The sequence below is a fragment of the Salvelinus namaycush genome, chromosome 28, assembly GCF_016432855.1.
Source record: "Salvelinus namaycush isolate Seneca chromosome 28, SaNama_1.0, whole genome shotgun sequence".
Classification (NCBI taxonomy): Eukaryota; Metazoa; Chordata; class Actinopteri; order Salmoniformes; family Salmonidae; genus Salvelinus; species Salvelinus namaycush.
This window is the reverse complement of record NC_052334.1, coordinates 37841148-37863149: the sequence shown is the minus strand read 5'-3', so window position 1 is coordinate 37863149 and position 22002 is coordinate 37841148. Positions and strand designations below refer to the sequence as shown.

Below are 22002 nucleotides of genomic sequence, written 5' to 3'. Positions count from 1 at the left end.
TCATTACTTACCTGAGGCACTGTCTGATCATTATTATGGACCTAGTAGTAGATGATGCCATGTGAAGGGTATCAGGGAATCAGGGCTCAAACGGTCTGGTTGAATAAATACATCAATTACAAATTATAAGTCAGTTCTTATGCCTTCAATAAGGGTCAGGGTTATGGTGGTTTAACTCAATGTGTGTGTCAAATGGGCTCTTCACATAGTTTCGTTATAATACTGAATGTAAATAACATCCTGCAAACAAGTATTACAAAGGCAAACAGTTATTTTATTTAACACTTTGTGGAAGACATGTAAATATTACAGATACTAGTGTCGAAACATTTAAATAAACAAAAAATATAATCCCATAGGGATATATAAAAACTGTTTTTCCTTAAAATTCTTCATTTAGCAAAAACAATTTTAGTACTAGAAGCCTCATAAATACAAACATGTTCTAAAGTCTATGTTGCCTATAGATTACCTGGTTCTTATATGACTAACATACATTACCCAAACTTAAAATCAACCATAATAAGTAGAAAATACTCCTTCAATTGTTTAATGGTGAAAACAGTTAACCATTTGATATCTGAACAATATTAACATATGTTTGCAGCATGTTACTTTTCTAATCCTGAGTTAAGAGTAAAAAATAAAAACAGGCTGTGAGCAATCCATCAACTATGAAGCCACTTTTTTATTAAAACCATGGGTCGCATATCTTGAAGTTGCTTTAGCAAACGCTCAGCACCATTGGAAAAGGTTTTGTCCATTACTATCTTCACATTGTTCACCGATTGAAGACTGAGAGGATTTCTGAAGTCTACAAGGTTTTGACAGGCTTCAATAAATATATCAGGTGTTTCGCATATAATGTTGGCCGTCTTCTGCTGAAAGGTACGCTGCTGTTTTAATGGCAACTCCGTTCTTGAACCTCCACTCATTTTTCTTTTGGGAGTGTGGGTCGATGGTGAAGTTTCCAGGAACTTTAACAAAGTGTCCAGTGCAACACCATCCTCCGTTTCTTCCTCTTGAGAAGCAGTGAAGCTCTGGTCTGAAGTGTCTGTCAACTGGTAAACTTTATCTGCTGAATGATTTCTCAGAGTCAATCTTCTGTCCGGACAAGCTAATGCTCGCCGCTCCGATTTTAGGGGACGCCCCCTCTTTTTGACCTCTGAAGTAGAAGACTGGGATTCAGAACTAGCATCAGTTGACAGTTTAGCCTCTGCTTGAATGATACCATCCAACGCTTCTTGTCCCTGACAGTTGGTCTTTGAAATCTCAGGTTCACTCTCATTAGGGTCCGTCTCCTCAGCGGAGGCGTCTGTTGACATGCCCTCGGATTTGTTTGCATCTTTGAATCTTGAGCGTGGGTACTTTTTGCAGAAAATGAACTGGCTTCTCTGATCCTCTATATATCGCTCAGTGAGGCCATGTGTGGTGTAATGTCTGAATATATTCCGTTCAGCCCTCTCAACAGCATCACAGCCTTTTATCATGCATGGGTATTGCAAAGAGAAGTTTTTTGTGCACATGGCAGATGCTTCATCCATAGATTTCAGAGAGGGTTTTCCAAAGCTAGTCCAGTGGTCAGGTGATTTGTCATCTTTCTTCTTAGTGTTTTTCTTCTTCACTTTGAATTTGTTTTCAATGTTCTCTTTACCATTGTTGGGAATGACGCCGGTTGTTCTCTGTTGCTGTGTTCTGGGAATATAAATTAAATTATGCTTTTTCATCTCATGACGAAGGAGGTTTGACTTTGTAGTGTAGACCCGGTCACAGCCATCATACTCACACTTGAAAGTCTGATCCACACTGCCTCTCTCAGAGATGTTTATTTCCTTGTGAAAGTTTTTTATGTGGTCAATGTATTTCTCCACAGATGTGAAGGAGAGTGTACATTCTGACCGGTCACACTGGAATGTCCCTACCTTGATGCTTGACATCATAACAGTGGCTTTATCGCGAGTGAATTTATGAAGCAAGAGGTAATGCTGCACTAAGGTTGTGATCCCCGGGAATATCCTTGAACAGTCTTTCACTTGACATCTGATTTCATTATTCGGGACTTCAGCAGCTTGTTGACCAGGGATATCAGTATCAAGGTCTCCTGAAGGCAGGGGAAGGGATGACTGATGCATAGCCCTACAGTGAAGTATCAAATTTTGCTGGATCGTAAAAGCTGCAGCGCATCCTTCATGAACACAACGGTACGGCCTATATGGACTGAAAGAATTGTCAGCGTCACACAGTTGAATCCCCAACCTTTTCTGAAACTTTTCTTTCTTTTGTACATGAACCTCATCTTTAGATATTGTGTATTTTGAACAACTTGCCTTTTCAGGTGAGGGTTTCACAGCCTGGCTGGATATCGCCTCTGTTGCATGGCTAAAATATTTAGTGTTCGAACTTGCTTCTGGCTCTTTTAGTGTGTCACCTTGACCGAATTTCTGCTTCAACACTGGGGTGTGGTTCGTTTGCATGGCTGTCAATGATGGCTCATTCTTGGTGTATCCTGTCTTTGATGGTGATTCTAACTGGTAAAATGACTTGTCAAGGTCCTCCAGAGTATCTTGTGGTGATTGCACTCCCTCAACTGTTGACTGATGGAAGGAATCCTCTTGTACTACATCTCCTGCTGTAATGATCTCAGAGGACTGTGCATGTCCCTCTTGATTTGTGCTTTGCATTGGACAGCCAATGTCAATATCAAGTGGCTCTTGTTTGATTAAAGTCGACACAACCGAAGATCCAGTTCCATTACTACTCTCTACCTCTGTTTCAATAGTAGAGTTGCTTGACTTTTTTTTGCGACTTCCAACCTTTAACTTGTTCATCTCTGCCTGCGTCAGGTGGTGAACCTTTTCATAGTGAATTCTTAGGCCTGTGGTTCTGGTAAATGTTTTCGGGCAAATGTGACAAGGATATGGAGAGAATTTGACTGGGGTTTTCTTGAGGTCCTCAATCATCTCAATTGTGTAATCATGAACTCGAGCAAGGTGTCTGAACAATGCCTCTTTGGTCATGAACCCATATTCACAATGATCCATTTCACACTTGAACGGCTTGGGGCCATTGTCACGATTCTGGTCCTCCTTCATAATCAGTTTTGTTGTCATGCTTTGATCACTATCTTTTTGCATGACATTATCGCTTGAGATTGCATTGCTTTGGCGGTCATTGTACTTTGAGGAACAATTTTCCTGCAAACTTTTCTCATGTGCAGCTTCAACTAAATCCAACATTTGTAAGGCATTTTGAATTTCTATAACCTTGTCATCTTGACATGCTGCAATGGAAGTTGTATTTGACCTTTTTTCAGCAAGACTATCATTTGACTTTTCCTCCTCCTGCTGACTACCAACATGATTTTTTGACTGTATCAATTCTATCCAAACTCCTGTTTTATTTGGGCAGAGTTTAGATTGTCCACCTGTCAAAACTGAAGGAAAGGTGTTTAATGAATGAGAATCCAGTGGTTTTGAGGTTTCCTTTTGTGCCAAATCAGAGGTATTTGGTGTGGAGAGATTACCAACAACTTCCTGTGGGATTTCAACATTTACCAAGTTGTTTGTTGAGCCATTGGTTTCAGGAACATTTGGGTCATTGAGAAAGTCGAGAAATGATGTAGGCAAATCATCCGTTAAATCCATTTCATCTAATGGTTTGCACTGGGAGCGTTTTGAAAGATGACCTCCGAGAGATTTCGTGCTTGAGAATTCTCTAAAGCATCTTCGGCAGATTACTTTACCATTCTTTATAATAGCAGGCCATTTCGTTCTCTTGCTGAGTCTGCAGCGTTTTACTGTCTGTGTCTCATGAACAGCATTCTTGTCGTCTGCAGGGATAGCTTCAGATTCTGCATGACATGTGTTCTCATCATACGAGAAATCTGTTTGGATAGAAGCATGTGGACTAAGAAGCATGTCATCTACAGAGCTGTTCATCTGATTCTCATAACTGGGTGATGTAAAATGGGTTATGTTCTCAATGTTGGTCATCTCCACTGTGTTTCTTGGTGCTACTTGGCCATCATGACTCAATACATTGCTTGGAATGTCTGTTGATGGCCTTGATCTTGAACTAAGATTGGAAGATTCATCTGGGACATATGAAGCAAGGAAACCTCCAGCTGACAAATTGTTACCATTACTTTCTTGGGAAAACATACTGGAATAGTTTTTTCTCATTAGGGAAACATCAACACTATCTGTATTAACCCCAGAGTTAATTATCCCATAGTGTTGTCCTCCACTGTGCATGTGTCCTCCATTATCCAGCATAAGCGAGCTTGACACATATTCTGACATCTGATTCATCAAACTTGATTCTGATTTAATGGGATGGATGGCACTGCCATGCATATTTGCTGGTGTATGTTCTCTTCCCCTTTCTAATGGATAGCCAGTTGGATGAGATTCTGATTGCCAAGGAGTTACACTCTTATTGGTGTATTCATTCGGATGGAAGACATCTGCATAGCAATTGTTCAATGTAGATGTCCACGCTTCACCCATCTCTGACTGCATTAGCCCAGTTTGATTTGGTGGGGCTTCCCAAGGAGGGCAAACAGCAGGTAAACTTGAACATGCCATCGGATATTCGAACTGCTGTAGTCCAGTATTTCTGCATTGTGATACTTGATGAAGTGATGTTTGGTCCTTTGAAGTCCTGTTCACGGATGGAACCTTTCTCGAAGTTATTTTGGCAACTTTCTTGTACTTCTTAGCCAGTTTCCAGTCTTCAAAAATAACTGGGTGGTTTTTCTTTACATGTCGGGAGAGACTTTTGGGGGTACTGTATTTGCGGTCACATGCTTCAAGTGGACAACTATGTGCATCTTCATCTCTACCAGTTATTGCAGGAGTGCTTTCATATGGATGTAGCAAAAACGGGGGTTCACTCTTAATTTCTGGTAGAGGAAAGGCCTGTGGTAACACTTTCTGAACAGCTTCAGTTGGTTGGTTATCCGGGTCCTCTTTTGGATACCCTTTCAAGGGATTGGTTCCACAGTGATTTTGATCCTCACAATTGGCAATCATATCTTGGAGTGGGACATCAGGAGATAGTTTTGCATTCTCCAATCCGAGCTTAGTTTTGATGAGTGGAACATAACACTTCTGTAACTCCTTTCTAGGATTGATAACAGAATTCAACATGCTCTCGACTGAATGTTTTATTTTCACTGTGCCGTTTGGGTTCTCAGGAACTGTTGATGTTGACGAATCTGATTTAACTACTCCTTCCTTCACATAATCATGTGCAGTCTTCTGATCTAAAATGACAGAGGCAGAGCAGGTTTCCTCTTGACTAGCAGAGCACTGGGTGGAAGGTTCCATTTTAAGTTCAGGATGATTCTCACTTGTGATGGGCACTTCATTTGTATCATGGTTCTGCTGATGCAAATTTAGCTGGGACTGTGAATAGAAAATCTTCCCACAATTAGCTATTTTGCAAGTGAATGTAAGGTAATGTTGTGCCTCATGATCATACAACAGGTAGGCCTCATTGAAAATCCTTCCACAATTAGGGAACATACACCGTGCCTTAAAGTCAGTGTGTTGTCTTTTGTGCATGAGAAGTTCCGAATTGCAGTGAAAGCTGGCTGTGCAATTCAGCTGTATGCAATAGTATGGCTTAGCACCACAGTGCATTTGCAAATGATCATTCAGATGTCTGGCATTAACAAACTGCCGACGACAATACTGACACACAACCTTCTGTCGTTGTATCTCCAAAAAACGTGTTGCTTCCTCGTCATTTTTGTGGGCTTTTACATGCGTTACAAGACTCCGAAAAAACTTGAATACCTTCTGACAGTATGTAACAGGGCAGACACAATCCTCTGTAAATTCAGCTTCATATCTAGTTTGTACAGGCTTTGGAGGACTGACTGTAGTTTGTACAGGATTTTGAGTATTGACTATGACAGTTTCAGCACTGTTGTGATTACCATCCAGAAAATTAGCATCATTTGGAATGATATTGGTCTCTGCCTCAAGCTTAACGACAGCTCTATCTTTCAAATGATTCCAATGACTGCTGGTGGATTGCATTGGCTTGGGCAATTTCCTAGTTGCTTTCATTGCAGCAAGTCGCTCTTTGCAAGATTGCTTTACATGTGATGCTACATGTGGCTCAAGGATCTCCTTAGTGTTAAAGCTGTCAGCACAAATTGGACAGGTGTAGACCCCATCTTTATAATGCTTCTGTGCATGACGGACTATCCTGTGGCCAAGGAACTCTTTATCACATAGAACACAATACTGCATATAGGCTCGCCAATTCCTAAATCTTGCCGAAACAAACCCTTTCTCCCTTAATTTCTTAGCTTCCCTATTTTTCTCTTTTTCATCTGCAATTTCATTCAATTCATTTGTTGTGTTCAAAATAAAATCCTCAAGGTCTTTGAACTCTGAACCCTTTTCTGCTGCATCATCCTCAAGTCCCTCATCAGTGTCATTGAGAGTGTCAATAGATGACACAATGGATGCCTCCTCACCCATCAATGCCAAACAATTGCGCTTCAAGGTTCTCCAGTCCCAAAATTCTGGATCAAAAGGCCACTGTGTCTTCAAGGCCAACAGTAACTCACAGCGTAGTGAGTTGGGTACTGGAAGATTCTCATCCTCACGCTTTTCATCAGGTTCATTATAGAGTGATTCAACAGCATAATATGAGTTCACAGTAGGCTGATTGAGGAACTCTGTTAGTTGGCATGCCTGTTTCACCTCGAAATCAGTGGGCAAAAGGCAGGAAATAGTTTTGCAGATGGTTGTCCTGCTGTCTGTGTTGTCACTGGATGCCATTTGTAGAGCTCGAATGCACATTTCAATGCACACAGGCAGTCCCACTCCTCCAACCTGAGAAAATAATAAAGCCAAAGTCAGTCATGAGAATATAAATCGCTACAGGCTATATCCAGGCAGTAACGTATACAATTTTACACAAAGAATTTCACCTCGGACTGGATAACCTTGATGAGGAAGAGGATATGACAGACGTTCCTTGATAGCAGGACCAACTTTCTGCATTGATCAAGAAATGAATCTGCTGAAGACTCTGACCGCATTAAAAGCTTACTCCAGAATAGTGTGAGCTCCCTGTAAGAAAAGTATATCCTTATTGGTCTGCTACACACGAAGGGCTTTACAAGAGATAGTTTGTCGTCAACATACAACATCCGCTCTAAATTGTGAGAGCAAGTGGAAAATGAAGAGGGCAATACTCACCAGGCACAATACACATCTCCTTGGAGAAGCTGCCGCTTGAGGAACGCAGAGCACAAACAAAGGGCTCCTTTTTCATCCCCATCCGACTCCAGGTTACAAATCATCTCCAATGCATCCTTACAGTCTACCTGCGTGATCTGGCACAGAAAAAACATTATGGTAATTCATTGCCATCCACAGTTGACCATTTTACATTAGAGCCATCTTCATTCATCATTATCAAACAGGAGTTGTTTAATTTCTTAAAAGACAAGCCTTTGGTCAGCCCCCTTATTCGAATGCACTTGCCTGGTAAATGACTTGATGTAAATGCTATTCACTCACCTCTTGCATGAGTTGTTCTTGTGTTTTTGTCACACACAGGCAAACAAAGTATGTCTGCTTGAAGTTCCCTTTTCCTTCGTAGTCTGGATACTCCGAGCACATCTTCGCTAAGACGGCTGCTTTCTCTGTTCGATTCTGTTTGATAAGGTGCTTTATTCGCATATTAAGGAGTGTAGGACCTTCCATCTGCAGGAACTCATTAACTGGGGAGTAGAGAAAGAGAACACTATTACAGATAGCACTTCTGAGCAGTCACCACAACATTTAATCAGTCAACTCACATATAGCAAAAACTTTCTACTAGGAAGAGAGAAAAAAAACAGGTAGGCTAAAACGAACCTCTGTCAATTTCAGGTATCTCATTAGACAGAATGCTGCACAGAGTGGTGTTGTTCCACACACCAGGCGCCTGTGCCATAGCTGATAGCATGTGAAGCTGTGTGTTCCCATTTTCTTGCAAAAGGCTGTGTGCCAACTATAAAGGAAAGGAAATAACTTCATAAAACTTTTCAGATATACAAACCAAACAACTTTTCAAAACACAAGATTCTCCAATTATGTCAAATAGGGTTTGTGATATGTGCATGCATATTCCAATTCAGCTGCAAAGCAACACCGTATCACTCTTTTTCTAGAGAGAATTGGCAGTACAAAAAATAAATAAATAAAAAAGTTCACTCCATACATTTCTGTTCTATGCAAAGTTGATAAAAAAAAAAAAACAGCAGCATTGAGACTAACCTTGACAGAGGACTGAAACTCCCCCCATAAGGCACCAGGGACATGCTCAGGCAGTGAGAGAAGGAGCTCCAGACAGCTCCTGCAAGTAAAACAGGGTCATTCAATGAGTTTCTTTAAGTTCATGCTAATGCTGCTAAAGTTGTGTGCAGATGACTAAAATGAAAGAACTTCTGCCGCAGCTCTTATAAGGGAAGCCTAATTTATTTAGCTTGTGAAATGAGTGAGGCAGGATTACACGGAACCCAAACCGGCTGCGTGCGTGCGCCATTGTGCATAAATGTATTTTGTCCCCCCACACCAAACACAAATCACGACACACAGGTTAAAATATCAAAAACTCTGAACCAATTACATCAATTTTGGGGCAGGTCAAAAAGCATTAAACATTTATGGCAATTTAGCTAGCTAGCTTGCACTTGCTGGCTAATTTGTCCTATTTAGCTAGCTTGCTGTTGCTAGCTAATTTGTCCTGGGATATATACATTGAGTTGTTATTTTACCTGAAATGCACAAGGTCCCCTACTCCGACAATTTATCCACACATAAAAAGGTCAACCGAATCGTTTCTAGTCATCTCTCCTCCTTCTCTGGACTTTATATTGCGATTGGCAACTTTCAAAACATTCGGTGAATTACCACCACCGACCTCGTTTGTCTTTCAGTCACCCACGTGGGTATAACCAATGAGGAGATGGCACGTGGGTACCTGCTTCTATAAACCAATGAGGAGATGGGAGAGGCAGGACTTGCAGTGCGATCTGCGTCACAAATAGAACTGACTTCTATTTTAGCTCTTGGCAACGCAGACACTCCTTTGCTCGCGCAAGCAGTGTGGGTGCAGTAATTGGATAATATAGATTTCTAAATTTATTTTGCGACGCTCGTATCGCGTCAGAGTATTAGGGCTGTGGCAGTCATGACATTTTGTCAACCGGTGATTGTCAAGCAAATAACTGTCGGTCTCACGGTAATTGACCGTTAATTAACAAAAACATTTAGCATCTCCTGGCTTCCACGCATAGCCTACAAGCCATTGATGCGGACCTTTGGAACATCTACATTTTAAAAAGTCTAGTAAATTCATGTAATATAGCCTACACCATCACAATAAAACAATTATTTTAGACAGGTCTGAAGAAAATGTATTCTACTTCATTAGAACAGAATAGCATACTCTGAGTTGTCCGTATGTTAGGCCCTGATATGGCTATGCCATATGGCTGTGGGCTACACTAGTTCGTTTAGCAGACAAGATTTGCTTAGAATTCCATGGCATTATTTTATAGTATGAAGCATACAATTGAACATAGCTGAATAAAATAGAAAGGATATTTTCTCCAAACGATTTGAGGGAGTGCGCACAAGACTATTCTGTGTTGAGCGGTTAAAAAAGAAACAGGTACTCCTATTTGCTTAATTTAGTTATGTAACTTCAGTTGTGATACAAATGTTGGGCTATACGTTTAGATTTTTTTTACACATGCTACATGATGCAACTAATGATGATTTGAAAAAAGTTGCATGAGCTCAGCTTTGTTTTTTGCGCAAGCTGTACACACGTCATCAGTCTCTCATTCACAATTTGACAAGCACTTGAATTTCCCGGCTGCATCCCCTTTGTGTGGCCGTAATGTCCCTTAAAAAACCCATGCCTTTTGCGGCCAGTGGCCGTTGTGCCCTTGGGCTGAACATATTCAAATTCCCTTCTCCCGGCTGCATTCCCGAAGCACTCGGCACCTCTCACTCACATGGCTCTCCGTCACGTGAATGGGTCTTTCTCACAGGCTACAAGTGAAGACAGACACATTTGGCTGCAACACAGCTGGGATCGAACCCGGGTCTGTAGTGACACCTATAGCACTGCAGTGCCTTAAACCGCTGGTGCCACTAGGGAGGCCCATAAGGGTGCAATTTTCACCATAAAAATATCTTCCCCAAACTTGACTCACGCGTTGTGTATGTATGCCAGTTAGGCTCCTACACCCATTGTAAAGCGGATAAATGCGCTTCAATTTAAGTTATTTGGCCGCTTTAGTTGTGATACAAACCTTATCAAAACATATAGGCCTATGGGCTAGGCTACAAAAGGTTAAAAAAGCATGTGCTGTTTCTTGCCTTAAGCTGGGCATCATTCACATTCATAATTCACAAGTGGTAGGCTAATATTGTCACCCATCACATTATTGATTCAATCTTGTCTTTACATATACAAAATAATATATGGGTGAAATTTGTTTTGATTTAGAATGGACCATTATCACGCACCCGTCACGAAACAGGGGCAGCGTATAAAAAATACATGGCATTTATGCACTTAAATAGCGACTGGAGGGCGCTTTTCCCGTGGTTCATTTTCATACCAGCGATGTAGGCTATACTCCTGTTTTAAAGAGAAGCAATGTGCTTAATATTAGGAAAGTTGAGAAATAAATATAGCAGGCCTAGCCTATAGAAAAGAAATGGGATCCTCTTTTTAAAAGAGGCCATCAACTTCTCATGCAATTGTGTAGCACAAAATGAGCTCAAGAAGTGTTTGATTAGATTTTAGATTACATTGATGTCAGAGTTAGAGGGACAAGAGTGCAGAGTACCAGGCAGTTAGCAAGTTTGGTACGCTACTAACAACCATCAGCAGCATCAGTTTGGAAAAGCCTAACTACCGTGAGTAAACGGTCACCTGGAATTTGACTCACGACCGCTGGTGTGGCGGTAATACGGTCACCATAACAACCCTAAGCAGGATACAGTTGTATTGGTCAGTAGCACTAGCAGAAGTGGAATGCAAACAGTCATTCAACAACATAGGCCTAGCACCATCTGAAATACTGCATAGCTGTTTCCATGAAGCATCCATGCATATGAATCAGATAGACATTATCTCGAGTACTCACATTGCTAGGTTTTCAAGAACGAGTGGCACATTTTCACATTCGGAGGAGAGACAGGACGTGGCCTTCGCATAACTGAGTATGGCCACTGTGTATGCCTCCAGTAAAGGCAGTGGCTCCTCCTCAGTCTTCCATCGGCCTGCATGTTCCACAAGGATCTGTAAACAAATGACAACATCATGGCATGCTCTCAGAGTCTGGAATAAAATGTGGCAAGCTGATTAGTGCTTGCTATTAAATGTATTTGTATTTTTTCAACTTTCTAACTACTTGACAATTATCATAGAAAATGACAAATGGACTAATTTCATTAAGTATTAGTCCTTCCAAGTAAATTAGGCTACACTCCATTAAAATAGCAAATTGAGAAAACCACAACTACCAAAACAATTGGGAAATAATCAGGGCCGGAACGACACCAGTACCACCATACTCGTTTAGTATTGTGGCAACGAAACAAAACTTTTTATGAAAACAGCCCTCATCCAGAGTCACATTTAATTTATTTGCCAAGCTATAGCACACAATATTTTACATATAGCAGGTTTTTAAAAGGACCAAAGAGTTTGGCCTGCTTAGTGTTTACATTTTTGCCATGGAAAACATACTGTGATACTGGCATCATCCCAGCCCTATAAATAATAGTCCTTACTCTAGCCCAGGGATGGGAAACTCCTGCCCTCAGGGCCCTGATTGGTATCACACTCTCTTCCCAAATTGTTGGCATTTATAAAATTGAATCGAAACCATTTCAATAACAGCTGTTGCGATGTTATTTTATATGCGGTATGACTTTTACTCAAATAAGTGTATTAACAAACCACCATACAGTCAAACAATGCACTGCACAAAATTGGAAAGTTAACTCACAACATCTACAAGCAAGAATGTTCAATAAAATTACATTTGAACTTAATCCACACAGGTAACTTGTAGAGTATCCTTTTCTCTCTAAATTTGAGAATAAATATCCACAGGAAAGTACTAAACTGCCTTTTCAAACTCTGTTACCGGCATTGAGATTTCTATTATTTGGCACATGCTCAAAACCATGTAAAGACCTGCAAGACTTCGGTTAGCATGCGTGCATCGCGTACATGTACTTAAATCTTGTGCGCTTACCTCGGGCGATGAACAAACAAATCATGAGCGCCACAGAGACCCTTGTTTTCAAGTTGGTTTAAAGCTGCTCTATACAGAAATCTGTCATTTTCTGGTTGCTAAAATTGTAAGTTTGCCTAATTTCTGTTTGTGTGACAGAAACAAGCAAGTACAGCATAGAAAATCATTCTACCATCTAAACCACTGTGAAATATATTTTAGATATACAATATTTTTGGTTTTTCAGCTGTTTGAAGACTCAACAATGAAACACTTCAGAACAGGAAGCATAGAAATTGCGCCATAGAAAGATCTACTGTTTCTTAGACTTGCTTTCAATGCAAATGACAGACATAGAAAACACACATTTATGTGAATTTGGTCAGGTCGCCCAAAAAGTTATATATTGCAGCTTTATTAATACTTCTGTGGTTATTTTTTCTAAAATTTATATTAACAAAAGGACCAACAACTGGTAGAGTAAATACCTTTTATTCAACATTCTGGCTTGTAGTGGTTGAGAAGAAACTTTAAGAAATGTTGTTTTTCAGTGCATCGTTTCAGATTATATAACCAACCAAAAAGGTATCACAGCCAGATATATTAGGCAATGTCCTGTCAAGCAGCACCCCTTGGAAATGGTTGGCTAGTTCATTTTCCTTTATGTCTTGAAATGTGTCAAGTCAAAACCTAGCCCTGATACAGAAGTCCATTGAGACTCAGTCCTGGGATGCTCCATTCAACCGCAATTGGGAAAGTATTCAGACCTTGACTTCTTCCACATTTTGTTCCATTACAGCTTTCTTTGAAACTGGATAAAAACATTATTTTTAATTTTTAAATAGGTAAATCTTCAAACTACACACAATACCCGAAAACGGGTTTAGACAATTTTGAAAAATAAAAATCTGAAAAACCTTGTTACATACAGTACCAGTCAAATGTTTGGACATACCTACTCATTCAAGGATTTTTCTTTATTTTTACTATTTTCTACATTGTAGAATATTAGTGAACAAAACAATGAAATAACTCATAGTAAACAAAAAGTAAACAAATCTAAATATATTTTCGATTCTTCAAAGAGTCTTGCCTAGATGACACCAGAACTTGTAGGCTGCTTTTCCTTCACTTTTCAGTCCAACTCATCCCAAACCATCTCAAATTGGGTTGAGGTTGGGTGACTGGAAGCCAGGTCATCTGATACAGCACTCCATCACTCTCCATCTTTGTCAAATAGCCCTTACACAGCGTGGAGGTGTTGGGTCATTGTCCTGTTGAAAAACAAATTATAGTCCCACTAAGCGCAAACCAGATGGAATGGTGTATTGCTGCAGAATGCTGTGGTAGCCATGCTGGTTACGTGTGCCTTGAATTCTAAATAAATCAGACAGGGTCACCAGCAAAGCACACCATTACACTTCCTCCATGCTTCACGGTGGCAACCACACATGCAGAGATAATCCGTACACCTAGTCTGCGTCTCAAAGACACGGCGGTTGGAACCAAAAATCACACATTTGGACTCAGACCAAAGGACAGATTTCCACCGGTCTAATGTCCATTGCTCGTGTTTCTTGGCCCAAACAAGTCTCTTTTTCTTATTGGTGTCCTTTAGTAGTGGTTTCTTTGCAGCAATTTGACAGTGAAGGCCTGATTCACACACAACTGTAAAGAGGAGACTGTCTGTTACTTGAACTCTGTGAAACATTTATTTGGGCTGCAATTTCTCAGGCTGGTAACTAATGAATGTATCCTCTGCAGCAGAGGTAACTCTGGGTCTTCCTTTCCTGTGGTGGTCCTCATGAGAGCCAGTTACATTATAGCGCTTGATGGTTTTGTGACTGAACTTGAAGAAACGGTCAAAGTTCTTGACATTTTCAGGATTGACTGACCTTCATGTCTTAAAGTAATGATGGACTGTCATTTCTCTTTGCTTATTTGAGCTGTTTTATTGCCATAATATGGACTTGCTCTTTTACCAAATAGGGCCATCTTCTATATACCACCCCTACCTTGTCACAACAACTGATTGGTTCAAACAGATTAACAAGGAAAGAAATTCCACAAATTAACCTTCATCAAGGCACCTGTTAATTGAAATGTATTCCAGGGGACTACTTCATGAAGCTGGTTGATAGAATGCCAAGAGTGTGCAAAGCTGTCATCAAGGCAAAGGGTGGCTCCATCGAAGAATCTTTGTTTAACACTTTTTGGTTCCTACATGATTCCATTTGTGTTATTTCATCATTTTGATGTCTTCACTATTATTCTAGAATGTAGAAATAGTACAAATAAAGAAAAATCCTGGAATGAATAGGTGTCCAAACCTTTGACTGGTACTGTAAGAATTCAGACAATTTGCTATGAGACTCAATATTGATGCTCAGTTGAATCTTGTTTCCATTATTCATCTTTGAGATGTTTCTACAACTTGAACTTGATTATTCAATTGATTGGACATGATTTGGAAAGGTACACCTGTCTATATATAAAAAAGGTCCCACAGTTGACAGTGCATGGTAGAGCATAAATCAAGCCATGAGGTCGAAGAAATTGTACGTGGAGCTCCGAGACGGGATTGTCACTGACAGCGCTCCAGAGTTCCTCTGTTGAGATGGGAGAACCTTCCAAAAGGACAACCAGCACCAATCAGGTATTTATGGTAGAGTGCCAAGACAGAAGGCACTCAGAAAAATGCACGACAGCCCACTTGGAGTTTGCCAAGTGGACTCTCAGACCATGACAAAAAAGATTCTCTGGTCTGATGAAACCTTTGGCCTGAATGCCAAGCATCACATCTGGAGGAAATCTGGCACCATCCCTATGGTGAAGCATGGTTTTCAGCGGCAGGGACTGGGAGACTACTTACTCAAGCTCGAGGGAAGGATGAAAAGGAAAATACAGTGAGATCCTTCATGAAAACCTGCTCCAGAGCACTCAGGACCTCAGACTATGGCAAAGGTTCACCTTCCAACAGGACAATGACCATAAGCACACAGCCAAGACAACACAGGCGTTGCTTCGGGACAAGTCTCTGAATGTCCTTGAGTGGCCCAGCCAGAATCCGGACATGAACCCGATCAAACATCTCTGGAGAACTGAAAATAGCTGTGCAGCGACGCTCCCCATCCAACCTGACAGAGCTTAAGCGGATCTGCAGAGAAGAATGGGAGAAACTCCCCAAATACTGGGCTGCCAAGCTTGTAGCATCATACCCAAGAAGACTTGAGGCTGTAATTGCTGCCAAAGGTGCTTCAACAAAGTACTGAGTAAAAAGCCTGAATACTTATGTTAATGTGATATTTCAGGGGGGGTTATATAACATTTCCAAAGATTCATAAAAGCCTGTGTTTTGTCATTATGGGGTATTGTGTGTAGATTGATTAAATAATTTTTTCATAATCAATTTTCGATAAAGGCTGTAACGTAACAAAACGTGGAAAAAGTCAAGGTCTGAATACTTTCCGAATGCACTGTATAAATCCTAGTGCAGTCTCCTGTAGGAATATTTATGTCAATTACTAATGTAAAGAATAGGGATGCACAATATATCGGTGAACATATAGGAAAATCAGCCAATATTAGCCAAAAAACCCAACATCTGTATTGGCCCGATGTCTAGTTTAACGCCGACGTGCGTACCTATATAACGTAGGTACATGATGCAATGACGGCATGTACAATTCTGTGCGACACAGCATTCCTAACCTAGCCCACAATGTCTGCTGTGTGAATCGAGCAGTTAACAAGTCAGCCGGCAATTGATGGAGTAAGAACATTTCAGAGAGACAGCAAAGGCGAAATCCATTAACGCCAAGATACCGGAATTCATTGCCCTTGACAATCAACTGTTCTGTCGTGGGTGATGTTGGCTTTCGCCGACTGGTTGAGCATCGGCATACACTACCAAGTGCGCTATTTTTCAGATGTTGCCCTACCGGAGTTACACAGTAATAGCACTGCTATAAGCTTCACGACATACCATGGAATGCCGGTTGTGTCTTCGCGTGTCAAAAAAGATACACGTCAAATAACAGTTCCATTGTAGAATGTTGTGTGTTAGGGATTTGCACGTCCAAGCCAAGTGCCACTACCATCAGTAGCACTGTCAAAGCTGTACAAAAAAAGTCTGCAAACAAGCAAACACCGGCAACGAACGATGTGTTTAAAATACTGCGTTTGTAATAAAGCATTATTTGTTCGACAGCAACTTCTGGGATAGCTAGCTTTAGCTTGGTAAAATGCGAACATTCACCTCATATATGTGGTCTAATAAAAAAAATGAAAGATGAACCAACATACACAGTGCCTTCAGAAAGATATTTTTACTTATTCCACATTTTGTGTTAAAGCCTGAATGCAAAATTTATTAAATATATTTCTCACCCATCTACATACAATATACCCCATAATGACAAAGTGAAAACATGTTTTTCGAAATGTTTGCAAATTTATTGAGAATGAAATACAGCAATATCTTATTTACATAAGTATTTCACCCCGAGTAGGGCTTTTTACAATACACTGGTATTGATGCACAGACCGGTTTGGGTTTTTACTTTACCTTCTACAACGGTATTTGAATGTTTGGTTTGTTAAATGGGATACGCCGTGTTTTGTCCATTTTTATAGTTTACTTCGCTACTTGAGTCATCTCTCTCCCTCTCCATGCTGGTTTCCACACAGATCTAGCCCCGCCCCATCACTCAAGGAGCGCATTTGTTGTTCCTCGAAAACAAGACACTTGCGTTCAGTCTGCATGGTCAACGCAGCCCATGCAACAATGTTGACGACAATGATGCCGTTTTCACTTTGATTCTTAATATAAATCCACTAGCGTTCTACAATTACACTTAATTTGTGTTTCTTACATCTGCAAACAGCTAGTTTGTCTTTTCTTAGCAAGTTGGGCCTAAATCTTCTTTGCTGCTAATGCTAAGTTAGCTGTCTAGCTAGCTAATAAATGTACCGAGTAAGAGAACATAATTAGCTATACTGCCTGATTGTATCAGTGATGGTATAGACCTAAATCTGCATGTTTGTGCAACACTACCTTTTAAATCAGAGAGGAATACACGAAGCATGAATAAGTAAGCTACATGAAGTAGCTAAGAGAAAACATTCAATGTAGCCAAAGATTATAGGGTCCCCTTGGAAACACTTGTCAACACTTCGGTTCCTACCCTTTCACAATAACACATCTCTGGCATTTTCATGTCAAACACTATTCAAAGTGCCCACTATTATATTCTAGCTATAAAAGGAGAATAATCATTATATTTCCATCATTCCAACAGCTCACCCAAGTGTTTCTCTAATTCACAAGTCAAATCACAATTGCAACATTTGGTTAAAAATAAGGCCTAGGTTGTTGGCCCATATCGTGCAACCCTACATGGCAGTGTGAAAATGATCTCAAATTAGTGCAGGAAATGCAGAAATTGATTTGGTTGAAGTTGAATTGAACAGTATAAAACAAATCAGAATTGAGAAAGACACATTCTAAAGGATTTCAATGGATGTTGCCAGCCTATGGTCACGCACTTTCCATGAAGCAAATGTATAACTTTTATTATTCAAAAACATAAAATAACATGATTTTATATTTTGCCCTAATCACCCAGCCCTACCCGAGTCAATACTTTGTACAAGCTCTTTAGGCATCGATTGCAGCTGAGAGTCTTTCTGGGTAAGTCTAAGAGTTTCCACACCTTGATTGTGCAACATTTGCCCAATTCTCTTTTCAAAATTATGCAAGCTCTGTCAAATTTGTTGTTGATCATTCCTAGGCAACCAGGTCTTGCCGTAGATTTAAGTCGAAACTGTAACTTGGCCACTCAGGAACATTCACTGTATTCTTGGGAAGAACTCATGTAGATTTGGCCTTGTGTTTTAAACTATTGTCCTGCTGAAAGGTGAATTCATCTCCCAGTGTCGAGTGGAAAGTAGACTGAACCAGGGTTTTCGTCTAGGATTTTGCCTGTGCTTAGCTCCATTCTGTTTCTTTTTTATCCTGAAAAACTCCCCAGTCTTTAACAATTACAAGCATACTCATAACATTATGCAGCTACCTCTATGCTTGAAAATATGGAGAGTGGTACTCAGTAATGTGTTCTATTGGATTGTTTTTGCAGTATTACTTGAGTAGTTTCCTTCCTCTTCAGCAACAGAGTTACGTAGGACGCCTGTATCTTTGTAGTGACTGGGTGTATTGATCAGTGGTGTAAAGTACTTCAGTAAAAATACTTTAAAGTACTACTTATGTCATTTTTGGGGTATCAACTTTTACTTAACTATATTCCTAAAAAAAAAAAAGTACTTTTTACTCCACCACCCAAAAGTACTCGTTACATTTTGAATGCTTAGCAGGACAGAAAAATTGTCTCATTCACACACTTATCAAGAGAACATCCCAGTCATCTCTACTGCCTCTTATCTGGTGGACTCACTAAACACATGCTTAGTTTGTAAATGATGTCTGAGTGTTGGGAGCGTGCCCCTGGTTATCCGAAAATTAAACAAAACAAGAAAATGGTGCCGTCTGGTTTGCTTTTAAATTATTTTTACTTTTGATACTTAAGTGTATTTTAGAGTCAATTTCTATTAAGATATCTTTACTCTTACTCAAGTATGACAATTGGGTATTTTTTCCACCACTGGTATTGATAAACCATCCAAAGTGTAATGAATAACAACATGCTCAAAGGGATATTCAATGTCTCTTGTTTTTTTAACCCATCTCCCAATAGGTGGCCTTCTTTACGAGGCATTGGAAAACCTCCCTGGTATTTGTGGTTGAATCTGCTCGACTGAGGGACCTTACAGATAATTGTATGTGTGGGGTACAGAGATGAGGTAGGCATTCAAAAATCATGTTAAATACTATTAATGCAGAGTGAGTCCATGCAACTTATGTGACTTGTTAATCAAATTCTTACTCCTGATCTTAAGCCTGCCATAAAGGGGGTTAAATACTTATTGACAAGACATTTAAGCTTTTCATTCATTTGTATATATAAAAAAAAAAAAGATATAAAAACATAATTCCACTTAAACATTGTCGGGTATTGTGGTCCAGTGACCAAAACATCTAATCCATTTAAAATTATGTCTGTAACATAATAAAATGTGCAAAGTCAAGGGGTTTGAATACTTTCTGAAGGCACTGTAGCTACACAAGCATTATACAGGAGGCTGCTTGGACTTCTATAAGCCCAGCTGCTGAATGGAGCCTATAGTGTATGCAGTAGCCTACAATAGGCTAAACCACACGGAGTAGTTAATAGGCTACCCATGCAGGACAACATTCAAAGTTGAGAGTGAGACTAGCTTGAATGCTACAAGCACTGACGATCTTCTCCCTGCCTGTCATCCCTTCCCCCAGTCGAAGGGAAGCCTAATCTCTGCTCAATGAGTAAGGGTCCTCTAAGAAGGACAGTCCTAAATAGACTACAACTCAGGCTATTGCTAAACGTAGCCTAACATATGTATTTCATTGCATCTCCAACATATGAAAATAAATAAAAATGTAATTCTCAGCACATGATAATAAACACACAAAAATCTTGGTGACCAGGTATTTAGAGGTTGCAGAGAAAACCCTGTGTTTTAGTAAGTTAGCCTTGTAACCATTTAGCCAATCTTGTGTGTATTCTTATTACACAGTCAGTGTCAGATAAAACACTATTGTCGTCTTATCTCCAAATGGAGCCTGATATGAGATTCATTCATAATCCCTAATGTGACCAATGAATTAATCACTTCGCACAGATGGGGCTTCAAACAAGGCCCACCAGGTTTGCCACATTACACAAAAAACCCAAGACTATATATGAAGCACAAACCCGAATAAACCTACCCACAAACAGGCTGATGAGTTAATATTGTTTTTCTAACAATTAAAACTATGCATACGTAGTTAACCTATGCTGTGCATGAAAATGAATACCATTAGGTTCACCAGGCCCTATAGAATACTTTTGCAGGCACACTCAATATTGATCCACTAACACAATGGACGAAAGGAAAAACGTTCTGTTGCCATAATTTAAAGTAAAATATGCACGTTTACATGGATGAATGATGTTTCGTCTCGTGCAAAACCTAAAACACTAACAGCTAGAGCATGTGAGTACAAGTCTGCACAAAAAGCTAACTAGCTCTTCCCAGCATCAAGGAGCCTTAACTAGCTAGCTAGCCAGCATTCAACTAGCAACTCGCTAACTAGCTTGGGAAAATTAGTGATGCTCGGGTATAATTCGAAAGTAAGAGAATGAACTAAATATCGGAAAACACGTATGATGTATATAGTCCACTAACTACTATCATTGTAAGTTAAAACAGGGAGTAATTGTGTTTTTTATGTTCTGATGTGGCTAGCGCGAGCTAGCTACATTGTTGTACCTAACGTACACGCGCATCATCAGGCTGGAAGCTGGATGGAAGACTGCAAACCACTAGGATGGGTAGTTGGAAGAAAAAAAATGCTGACCTGGCAGAATTCCTGGCAGAAACGCAAAGAGGCCTCAGACAGTGATTCCGAGCTTTCTTTTAGCGTTGTGGTCAATTCCTGGAACCGTTCTCGGAGCCCTTCGATAGCTTTCCTTGTGTCATATTCCTTCTCTGTCTCTCCCCCCGCCATCTTCACAACAATCACGACCGCGTACGCACAGATGTTACGCTGCCAGACTTGCACACGCACGGACAGGGGGAGGGGAGAGACGACGATAAAAGCGCTACATCAGTGTTACCAGCACAAGCGTGCATGATCTTATATAAAAATAAGATAAACCAAAAATACATAATACATTACTTATTAATTGAAAGATTCATATAAGATGTTGACAATTATGTTAATAGGCCTACTAGATATAACCTAGACTACAAATTGCGTATTGCCCATCAGCCTAGGCCTGTGGTTGTAATCGAATAATGTTCCCCACATGCAATCTAATACTACAAAGTTCTGAAGTATTTTAGTAAATATCATGCTTAACCTACAGCTTGTTAGGCTACTTGAGGACATATAAACTCATAGTATGGCCTATAAACATAGGCCATACTAGGCCTACCTGAGGCTGTGTGATTATACAATTTTTTTGTTGATCCATATGCTATTGAGTGTGGTGTAGTTTGGGAAGAACAATATTTTTTATTTCTCGTAAAACCATAAACCATTGGTTTTACTCAAGGCATCAGTTTCTCAAAAAAGAAGCAGAGGAGAGATCATGTGTAAAAATAATATGCATGTTAAGGACATTTGAATAATTATTCAATTCATACAGTAAAGTCTTTTTTGATCAACACAGTACAGGAATACAACTTTATATAATTGTGACCATTAGAGCACTATAAATATTCTCAGCAGACTATCACTTTTGGTGGATCACAATGATTTCCTAATATGTGATTTCCCTTGATGGTCCAATGCAACTGTTTTTATCTAAATATCAAATCATTTCAGGGTAACCATTAAGTATCTTAATGTGATTGTTTTCAATTAAAATGGTCAAAAATAAACAAAAATAGCTTCTTAGCAAAGAGCAATTTCTCAAGCAAGAATTTGCTAGGACTGCCTGGGAGGGGTCTGAGTGGAAGGGGAACATTTTAAACTAGCTGTTATTGGCAGAGAGGTTTGGAACTCTCTTATTTGTCTATTAACTAATTTACCGCCTGATGACATTACCAGGCAGGCCCAAATTCATCCCACCAAAACAGGCTGA

At 39.9% G+C, this 22002-nt stretch overlaps 1 protein-coding gene across 1 annotated transcript; it reads right to left on the bottom strand.

The window, feature by feature from the left end:
• Positions 1–285: 285 nt before the first annotated feature.
• Positions 286–20921, bottom strand: LOC120023344 (zinc finger protein 292-like). Its single transcript, XM_038967356.1, has 8 exons — positions 20772–20921; positions 11180–11334; positions 8289–8367; positions 7887–8022; positions 7548–7750; positions 7224–7360; positions 6953–7094; positions 286–6854 (listed from the first exon to the last, which is right to left on the bottom strand). The coding sequence occupies exons 1-8, from the start codon at positions 20919–20921 to the stop codon at positions 669–671; spliced, it is 7188 nt and encodes a 2395-aa protein (XP_038823284.1). The 3' UTR covers positions 286–668.
• Between the last annotated feature and the right edge of the window lie 1081 nt (positions 20922–22002).

Bases quoted from the DNA above. Each gene is read 5' to 3' on its own strand.
- LOC120023344 (XM_038967356.1), bottom strand. From the start codon at position 20,921: ATGGCGGGGGGAGAGACAGAGAAGGAATATGACACAAGGAAAGCTATC. The intron at 11,335-20,771 runs GTCAGCATTTTT...ATTTGTTTACAG, and splicing joins TCTGCCAGGAATTCTGCCAG to ATCCTTGTGGAACATGCAGG. The intron at 8,023-8,288 runs GTTAGTCTCAAT...TTTCCTTTATAG, and splicing joins AGTTTCAGTCCTCTGTCAAG to TTGGCACACAGCCTTTTGCA.